General features: G+C 40.3%; 2 protein-coding genes across 2 annotated transcripts; both read right to left on the bottom strand.

Moving 5' to 3' along the window:
- Positions 1-6,743: 6,743 nt before the first annotated feature.
- On the bottom strand, positions 6,744-8,094 carry LOC111692300. The gene is made up of 3 exons (XM_023456227.1): positions 8,082-8,094; positions 6,944-8,007; positions 6,744-6,809 (listed from the first exon to the last, which is right to left on the bottom strand). The coding sequence occupies exons 1-3, from the start codon at positions 8,092-8,094 to the stop codon at positions 6,744-6,746; spliced, it is 1,143 nt and encodes a 380-aa protein (XP_023311995.1).
- On the bottom strand, positions 7,925-8,629 carry LOC108914523. The gene is made up of 2 exons (XM_018720349.2): positions 8,102-8,629; positions 7,925-8,007 (listed from the first exon to the last, which is right to left on the bottom strand). The coding sequence occupies exon 1, from the start codon at positions 8,619-8,621 to the stop codon at positions 8,205-8,207; it is 417 nt and encodes a 138-aa protein (XP_018575865.1). The 5' UTR covers positions 8,622-8,629; the 3' UTR covers positions 7,925-8,007; positions 8,102-8,204.
- Between the last annotated feature and the right edge of the window lie 1,486 nt (positions 8,630-10,115).

Genomic DNA, 10,115 nt, shown 5'->3' on the forward strand with positions numbered 1-10,115 from the left:
GAATACGAAATTTTAAAATACTTATTTACACTGAAAAAAATATTTTCAAATCATTAATTAAACCCCTTTTTAGGACCGCTCCCATGCACACACACACAGGCTTGAACCCACCATACCCTCCTTAACCCTCCCCTCCCGCGCTAGCCTAAGGGCCACCTTAGCAAAGCGCATCCCAGGCTGCATAGCCGCACTACCCTACCCAACCATACCACACATAAACATGACACTACCCCCGGGGTTTACACAGACGAGCCGGCGAAGCAAGAAGAGCGCCAGAAGAAAGGGCCCTAGCCGGCGGGGCCCAGCCAGGACAAAAGGAGGTCCCACAAAGCGCCTACACCGGCCGCATTTGCGGTCGGGGTAGACGACGGATGGGGCCCACCTACGAAGGCTGTCCAGGCCTACACGAGATGAGGCAGGATAAAGAGGGATAATCCCCCTCGATCCCAAATCATTGAGGCCAATTTCTAGCCATAGAATAATGGCGCGCGCGCGCGGCGCGGCCTGAAGCGACGTTGCCAACTTTAAACATTTTCCTAGTACCTATTAGACATCATAAATAAATGGTTGTATTGATTATTATTTTAGAATTTCATGTTTTTTCTTGCTAACTTCAGCCAATAATAAATTATAAATGTTAAAATATGTAATAAATGATAAAAAATATTTTTTAAAAGTACACAATTAACATTAAATTGCCATTGTTGCAAAGCAAGGCTTAAAAAGGAGGTATGAGCATGTCTTGCCAAAAAAAAGGTTTTTATTAACACACCAATGTTAATTTTCCCAGCAGTGACGGCTGGTGAGATTTCAGGTGTGCCATATCTCAATAACCAGACATTGGACATAGACAACTTTTTTAAAAGTAGACCGATTTTACAATTTGCGAAAATAAAAACTATGTTCCTCACATAGAGATTTTGAGATTGATTTCTTTAATTATCGCGAAATATTTTGTTCATAAATGTCAAATTCATGTTTATAATGAAATATTTGTAGAAAGCATAGCACTAAATATATAAACATATTTATTTACCAATTTTCTATTGACGATAACTAAGCACATTCTAAGTATAATTTTGCAACGTTGCCCGTTGTAAATTTTATTAAAATATTCTAATCCTCTATATCCGGACAATTTCTACAAATGTAGCATTATTATGACATTACAAGTGAAATAAAATGATTTTGTTTCTTCATTTACTCATTTGAACATTTATTTTGTCAACATAAGGCTTTTTTTCGCGACTGAATATTGGTGAATATCTGACTTGTGGTCACTATTTCCATCTCTTTTGATCTTAGTTGTCATATGGTAGTTTAAATCTCTTCACTCACTCATATTACACATACCACAACATACGACTTCACTCGCGAAAAAAAGCCTATAGTTTCGGCCATCTTCATTCGATTCATTCATATCAATTCATATTTTTTTATGCCTGATGTTGTAGTGGTAGTAGAGGTGATGTGTCATTTTTATAGTCTTATAATTAATTTGTGTATGTTTCGGTGTATTTTACTTATATTTAAGTTAAATAACATAAATCATAATATGTTTACAGAAAATACATATAGGCTTGCTCAAGCCTAAGTAGAGGATAAAATACCTATATAAATTTAAATGATACCACTTACCTGATAAACCTTAGTGTTGAGACAAGTTAAAACATATTATTACTTAATATTAACTTGTGTAGGGAAAATGACCGTTCAACCGTTGACAACGAACAGTATGAGAAATTGTTGCATGAACTATACAGGGTGGTCCGAATTTTATGGAAACTTCGAGGGTAGATGGATCTCTTTAAAATAATATGTGTTTGCCTTATAAACATAGGTCTGGAACGGCCCCGTTTTAGAGTTTTTGTCCGTTTTTTTATCACAGCGCCATGACGGTCGCATTGTGCCAGGTCAGGTTTTACAGTGGACCAGTTTCCAGTGCTGTGCAGAAGTGTATTTTTAAATCATTTTCGAACTGCCCTTTTTGATTTTTTCTTTACAAAATTGTATTTGTAAGGGTCCCCTGTACATCCAGAATTTTTTTTTAATAAGTTCTGAATCACCCTGTATATTTGCTGGTAACTCCTGATATGTACCAGATAAAACTTTACATATGTTCTTCAAAATGATGTATCTATTCTGGATTTTTTTTCAACACTGCATTTTTTCTTTTATCGTACTACTGACTGGGAGTATATTATTGGCATCGTATATATTTTTTTGTGCATCAAATTGTTCATTTAGGGATAGTTCATGTGATTCCAATTTACGGAATTACGCAACTAGGTTGTTTATAATGGAATATTGCTTGAAAGAAAGACGTCTGTTAAGTTCAAAGAAAGAGTTTTCAGCGCAGGACGGGTATGGCTCTTCAAATGTCTCGTTACTTTAGTTTTGTAATAAGAATTTATAATGCATTCACACACAGTACTAAACAGGTCATTTCCTTAATACATATGTCCCTGTAACTTTCGGGATCACTGTCAAACCACATCTATACTTATATACTAATATTATAAAGAGGAAATATTTGTATTTTTGTATGTATGTAACTACCGGACGGATTTCGTTAATTCTTTCACCATTAGAATGCTACATTATCCCTGAGTAACATAGGTTATATTTTTTATATCCCAAAATGTTTAAAATAAATGTCCACCCGTGCGAAGCCGGGACGGGCCGCTAGTTTGAAATAATTACTGTTTATTTCTTTTCTCTTTTGGAGTTTTACTTCACTTACACTTACTTAAATACACTCGGCGAATACAATTTACAGCAGACGTAAAAAGAAAGCTATTGACGCCACACCAACTACTACATGGTTGTGTAAATAACTGAACAGTTGAATACGCGAGTCAGCTGTGAAGGCCACCGACCCCCGCGCCGGCTCTGTCAGACTCTGCACGTGCACTAAGCCTAGTCATCAGACACAAGTATTAACTAAAAAAAATAAACTATGAAAATTACTGTCTAAAGCAAGTTTAAACTAAGAATCTTTTATTGCTAGTTTTCCTACTGATCCTAAAAGATGAAGTATTTGGATATCAGCTCTTGGATTTCAGGAAGGATACGAATTCCAAAAACTGGTAGAAATACCTATGTTCAAATCACTTTAACCAAAATCATTTTGAATATCGAGATGATGGAAGTAAATATTTGAAACGGGACTACAGCGTACCGAAACGGCAATATCATCAACCGATAGGGACGGTTCAGTTCACGCTAAAGTCAGTTTAAAATTAAGTCATCCGATGAAGAAGATGCTGTTGTTGTCGCTATTTTGTGTGCAGAAGCAGAAAAAGACGCGAAAAAGAAAAGGAAATATTGGCTACATAACATATGTAAAAAAACGTAGAGTTGAAGGCGAGTTCTATCCGCTATTTCCCGATCTCATCGATGATGAAATTAAATTTCATCAATACTTCCGGATGCCACATAAAAATTTATAAATTTGTCAGAAATACGTGTACTATAGTCTATACGTGTATGCTAATAAATATGTATTCATATCAACCAGACTTAGGTTTTTTAGGGTATATTAGTCTATAATCGTATAAAAATTGCTTATTTTGATCGGTCGCTATCGCCCACTAATCGGAAACGGACTGAACGGTAGCGTACCGCAGCGCGGAAATAGTGCGGCGCGCTCTAGTGAGCGACAACCTTTATTCTGTATTTCATCCTCTAGAACGTACAAGATATCCATTCTTTTTATCCTTTTTTCTCATAAAGAAAATAATTTAACCACTTACCACTGAATATTTATTATGTCAGGCGCAAATTGTCATTGAAGTTGTTATTATTAATTTATTTTTTTAAATTAGAGATAAAATGAAGAATGGCTTTACTCTAGTACGATGTCACTGAATAGAAGACGCGACGTGAATACAGAGACACCAAAATATGAAAAAAAACATTGGTTTTGTAATCAATAAAATACGGTTTTATGTAATTTTGGAAAAATTGAAATTAATACCTATGATGTTTCAGTAACATATTTTATAATCAATATAGTGTAAAAATTATGTAATTATACGAAGAATCTAGCCTTTAAGAAGAATTTAAGTTCTATTTAACCCCAAACAGATTATATGATGCGCATATGGTTAATTTAAAATATGTGGAACATTCTTCGACATTATTATCCCCTCCCTTGAATCCCTTTCCCTTCACCATCAAGTAATGTTGTCAAGTAAACAATAACTCTATTTATGAATGACTAACGTAGTCTGTTTTATATTGGAAGTCTGAAGTCTGTGGTAGAAAGTATAGCATTTTAAATTTTTATAATGTATTACAAAAATAAAAATAAAATTCAAACTACTGTAGTTTTAATAGACAGTATAATTTGTCCATTTAATTTGAAATTATTGGAAAAATTTAAATTTATTTTATGAGAAATAAAAATCAATTTCACAAAAACTAAAGAAGCCAATCTGAACATTCCTAGGTGAAGCACATAACTTTTTTCACAAATTGCAATATCACTCTCCTTCTACAAAAGTGTAATCACATCTCCATCTTCATCTTCATCATCTAGTGGTTGGTCCTTTAAAAGTCCCATAGCACTGCGGCCTAATTAGGCCTATTGTGCGTCCCACTACTAGTCCTATTCAGCAAGTAGATTTGTCCTTTTTACAAAGTCCAAAAGCTTCCTTGCTGACACTTCTCTCAGCTCCTTGGGTTCCAAATAGGGTCTCCCAAGGAGCGTCATTCTGCTACGTGCAAATCCCGGGCACTCGCCCAGGATATGCAGAGAAGTTTCATCCGCCGATTCACATCCTCGGCAGACCGGACTGTCTACAAGCTTTAGTCTATGTAGATGTTTCTTAAAGTGACAGTGTCCCGTTATGAGTCCTGTCACTCTCCTGAGCCGGATTCTGTTCAAGCTCAGTAACTCAATCGCTCTTCCATTCGAAGGATACTCCATAAGCTCCTTGGAATGGCTATGTCCTGGCCTTGAAGTCCAGTATTTCCTATGTTCTGTCTCTGTCCATTTGCCCACAGCCCGCCCGACCACACTGGGAGATGTGCCACAGAAGGGCTCCGGGCCAATGAACACTGTTTCGGATCCCTTCCTCGCAAGTTCATCCGCTTTCTCATTTCCACAAATGCCTTTGTGCCCTGGCACCCAACACAGTCTGACTGTATTGTTGGTGGCCAGTTCAGTTAGCATTTGTAAACAGTCCCACACCAGTTTTGAACTTACCTTGTGTGCGGCTAAAGCTTTAATTGCAGCTTGACTATCAGAGAATATATATATGAGTTTACGTCTATAACCTCTACGTACATTCTCTGCCAGACACGCCATTATTGCGAAGATTTCTGCTTGGAATACAGTAGGGAACTCCCCCAGACTGTAGCTTGCACTCCATCTGGGTCTGAGTCCATATATTCCTGCACCCGTCCCTCTGGTCATTTTGGAGCCATCTGTAAACCATACTAGGCTCCACCTTTCCAGGGTATTAAACCTTTCCTCCCACTCGCTTTGATCCTCTATTCGAGTCTCAAATGGCTTGTGGAAGTGAAACTTTGGAACCATCTTGTCGGATACCATCTCAAGAATTGGTTCCGACATAGATGTATCTTTGATCCTGGAGTGGGAACCACCCCTCCAGTCATTATTATTCCTGAGTCGATATGCTGCTAGCCGCGCTTCTCTCTCCACCACTATATGCAGCGGTGGCAGATTTAGCATGAATTCTAGTGCAGCTGTCGGGGTCGATGCCATCGCCCCCGTTATACCTAAACAGGCCAATCTCTGAATTCTATTCAGTTTTTCCTTCGCTGTGGTCTGTTGTGTTTTCTGCCACCATACCACCGCGCCGTAAAGAATCCTGGGTCTTACTATCGACGTATACAACCAGTGTAACATCTTTGGTTTCAGTCCCCAGGTTTTCCCAATAAGGCGGCGGCATACACACAGTGTCTGCTTCGCCTTACTCACCACTTTTTCCAAGTGCGCATTCCAGGTAAGCTTATTATCCAGTATCACTCCTAGATATTTTACTTCCCTGGAAAATGTAATGCCCCTCTCCCCTATTATAGGTTCAGAGAGTCCAGTTAAATTTCTTCTCCTAGTGAAGGGTACTACGACCGTTTTGTCAGGGTTTACTGACAGTGCCTGCCCCTTACACCAGTCATCTATCCATTTCAAAGCCTCTTTCATGAGTTCTGAAACGATAATATTATGTTTCCCGACTATGAGAACGACCAAGTCATCCGCATAGCCTTGTGTATAAAACCCCTTTCGATTAAGGCCCTCCAGTGCGCCGTCCACCACTAATCCCCATAACAAGGGAGACAGTACGCCTCCCTGGGGGCAGCCCCGGCCTACCTTACACCTGGATGTCTCTCCCGAAAGGGTAGCTGTTACTGTCCGGTTTCTCAACATGGTATCTATCCAACGACACAAAGTGTCTTCAAGGCCCCTGTTGCGAACTGCCGAATTAATAGATTCGAAAGGTGTATTGTCAAATGCCCCTTCAATATCTAAAAAAGCTGCCAAAGCTAGATCTTTGTCGTCCATTGCCCTCTCTATCCTAGAGACTAGGCTATGAAGGGCTGTGTCGACTGATCTGCCTGCCTGATAGGCATATTGGTACCTGTGCAGAGGATTTGCCCTCAATACCCCGTCCCTTATATGCCTGTCAACTATTCTCTCCAACGTTTTCAGGAGGAAAGATGTTAAACTTATCGGGCGATATGCCTTTGCCTGGGCATACGATGGACGCCCTGGTTTAGGAATAAACGCCACGTTCGTCGATCTCCATGCCAGCGGTATATAACCAAGTGCAATGCTGGCTCTGAAGACGTGAATTAAGACCGGAGTTAGACATTCCACCCCCTGCTGTAGCAGTACAGGTAGGATTCCATCGGCTCCTGGTGATTTAAATGGGTCAAAAGAACTTATTGCCCATCTTATTCGTGACTGACTCACCACCGTCTTGGCAACCTCCCAGTTCTGTCGAGACCCGGTCGTTACCCTCTGCTGGTGATTCCAGTCATATTCATCTCCATGTTTTAATAACCTGGAGCCTGGAAAGTGAGTATTTAGAAGTAATTCCAATGTCTCCCTTCCAGTTTTGGTATATTCCCCACTCGGTGCTTTGAGAGACCCGAGTTTTGTATGTCCGTTCTTAGAGAGAAGTCTCTGGAGTTTAGCACACTGTGGGACACTATCAATATCCTCACAGAACTTCCTCCATGAGTCTCTCTTCGCTTTTCTAATTTCTTTATTATACTCAGTGAGGGTTGCTCTATAAGTCTCCCACTCTCCTGTCCGCTTTGCTCTATTAAATAGTTTTCTTGTCTGTCCCCTCAACTGCGTGAGTTCCTTGCTCCACAAGGGTACGGTGTGCTTATCGGACCTCACTTTGATAGGACAGCTGTATTCATATGATCTTGTGACGGCGTTTTGGAGTTCCTCCACGGCCCTCTCAAGATCATATGTGTTCCTTAGTTTTGTACAGATTTCCCTAGTCCTGGCCTGTAACTCCGTTCTATAGGAGTCCCAGTCAGTTCTTTTTGGGTCTCTGTAGGTTCTTACTTGCGGATTATAATCCGTTATAATTTCAAAGTGGATATGTCTATGATCCGACATTGACGGCTCATTCGACACATGCCACCTCGCAGTATTATTACATATCGGTCCCGATCCCACTGTTATATCGATGACTTCACTTCTGTTTTTTATAACAAAGGTGGGCTCGTTCCCGACATTCAAAATCTCTAGATTATAACTAAAAAGAAAATCTAGTAAAGACTCACCTCGATCGTTGACATCGCTGCTTCCCCACACCGTATGGTGTGAGTTAGCATCACATCCCACGATGAGTTGTTTCTTCTCCTTCTCGCACCAGGCCACCAGGTCCCTCAGTTCCCTGGTTGGAGGAGATTCTTTCTTATCGTAGGGGAGGTACGCTGAGCAAACTACCAGTTGTCTCTGCGTTCCCTCCGATACATAAGTCACTTCGGCCGCCACCAGGTCATCCGTGCAGAACCCTGGAAGAGGAAAAATATTAATACTGCTCTTGTAATAAATACAAGCTCTAGGTCTAGTTTGGTGGCCACAATACAGTAAGCCACCATTACTTACCTGCAATCCTCTGATCCGGGATCCATGTACCCAAGGCTCCTGGATCAAAGCTAAATCCGCATTTACGCGCGCCACACTGGCACAGAGAGCAGCAGATGCCGCTCTACTGTGCTGAATGTTCGCTTGTATTACCTGGAATTTGACCAGATAATACAGATTTTGGTCCCTCCTGATCTTCATCAGAAGGTCCCAAATCTACCCTGCCCTTCTCCAGGTTCCTAAAAAGGACCCTGGTGAAGTTCAGAAATGGTCTGAAGCCCTCCTTCTGAAGTACCTTCACACTCATCTCATCTACTGAGAGGACTAGGGTCTGGCCCTTCACCTCAACCTTGCGGTTGATTAGCCTCCAGGCCCCCGTCCTCAATTCCCCGTTCTGGTTTTCCAGACGGCGCATGATGGTTTCCGGTTCATCAGGATGACCCGGAATCCACACGATGAACTTAGTGAACTTAGGTAGGTCCCTAGGCTCAACAGCGCTGAGTCTAGCCCCCTCCCAAGGCACCAAGCTCGCCGTGGTCATCTTCAGCCATTGCAGGCTCTCCTTGTTGAAGGCGGTGATCGCTAGCGTAATAAAGTGTAATCACAGTATATAGATAACCCCAATGTTTCATTTGGGTCCCAAATCTGGTTTTGGGATATAGCATACCTAAAATCGCACAGCCACTGTTCGGGATTAAAGCAAATGTTCAAATACGTTACCATTAATTTCTATACACAAATTTACACGTTCGATAAATGAGTGACGGATATGATTAATAGTACATTGTGTAACTAGTGGGGAAAAGTTGCCAATAGCGCCACGCGGACGCAGTTGACGCACGAGAGAAGCGAGTGCGGAAAGCGCCCAAGTGGCGCTATGGCAACTTTTCCGAACGAGTTGCACATACTATTTTCTATCACAAGTGCGAGTCGTTATGGGACCTATAGCATAGGGGGTTAGTTGCACGGAAAGTGCTGGATAGTACAACAGCGTGATGTTATTTTCATAGCGCAACGCTCGAGCGTTGCGCTATGAAAATAACATTACGTTGTTGTACTATCTAGCACTTTCCGTGCACCGAACCTCCTACACTATAGGTCTCATAGCGAGCGCGCGTGATAGAAAAAAATAGGATGAATATTACGTAATTGTTTAGCGACATTTTCAATACGTTGACGCAACTGCTGTATATCTTCCACCTCGCTATTATAAACGACAGTCCATACCACTATATTAAAGTCTGGATGTGTTGAACTTTGATTTTGAAATCAATTGCACAATTCAAGACGACTGGTTAACAGCAGGAAACAATGTGGTAGTTTTGAATATTGTATTATTATTCATGTGGTTCTGATGTGGCAACGCTGTTTCGTTTCAATTTTAGAGCGCTTTGGGACATTATGACTGAATCATCCTCTATATGTCTCAGTTCATTTTGTCAAATGTAGAAAAATGTCTAGTGTTTGTATATATTCTTATTTTTAGTGTGTGAGGAATTGAATTAAAATTTTACATTTTCCGCAAGTACCGTTTCAGACAAAATCTAAAATGCCTCTTAATTTCGCTCTCAGCAGTAAAAAGGTAAATAAAAAATCTCCAGCAATTTAATGCCTTCAAATGATACTCTCGATCTTTCCGGATTCCCCCCTAATCAAATGCCACTACTTCCTTGGTTAATTTACTTTTATGTCAGCCATTAAGCCGCGGCTTATAAGATTTTTCGTAGGATGACATCCAGTGCTGACTTAGAGAAAATATTATCCACATAGTATTAGCCATAACTTTCGGACAATATGCTATCAAGCACAGCGTACCAGACTTATATCCTACATCACGTGTTTAATGTTGATATTAAACTACCTTAGGTAACTGAGAGCGGAGAATGGAATATATCACTAACAAATTTGCTATTCAAAAACGTGGGATTTACGGTTCATCCATTTTGTTTAGTTCAAATGTGAGTAAATTTTTATAAACTTTTACGTTCCTAGTTTCTTTCAGATTTCTGAAAAAATAATGATCAGTGTTTAGGTA

The sequence above is a fragment of the Anoplophora glabripennis genome, unplaced genomic scaffold (genome assembly GCF_000390285.2).
Source record: "Anoplophora glabripennis isolate ALB-LARVAE unplaced genomic scaffold, Agla_2.0 scaffold1283, whole genome shotgun sequence".
In the NCBI taxonomy this organism is placed as follows: Eukaryota; Metazoa; Arthropoda; class Insecta; order Coleoptera; family Cerambycidae; genus Anoplophora; species Anoplophora glabripennis.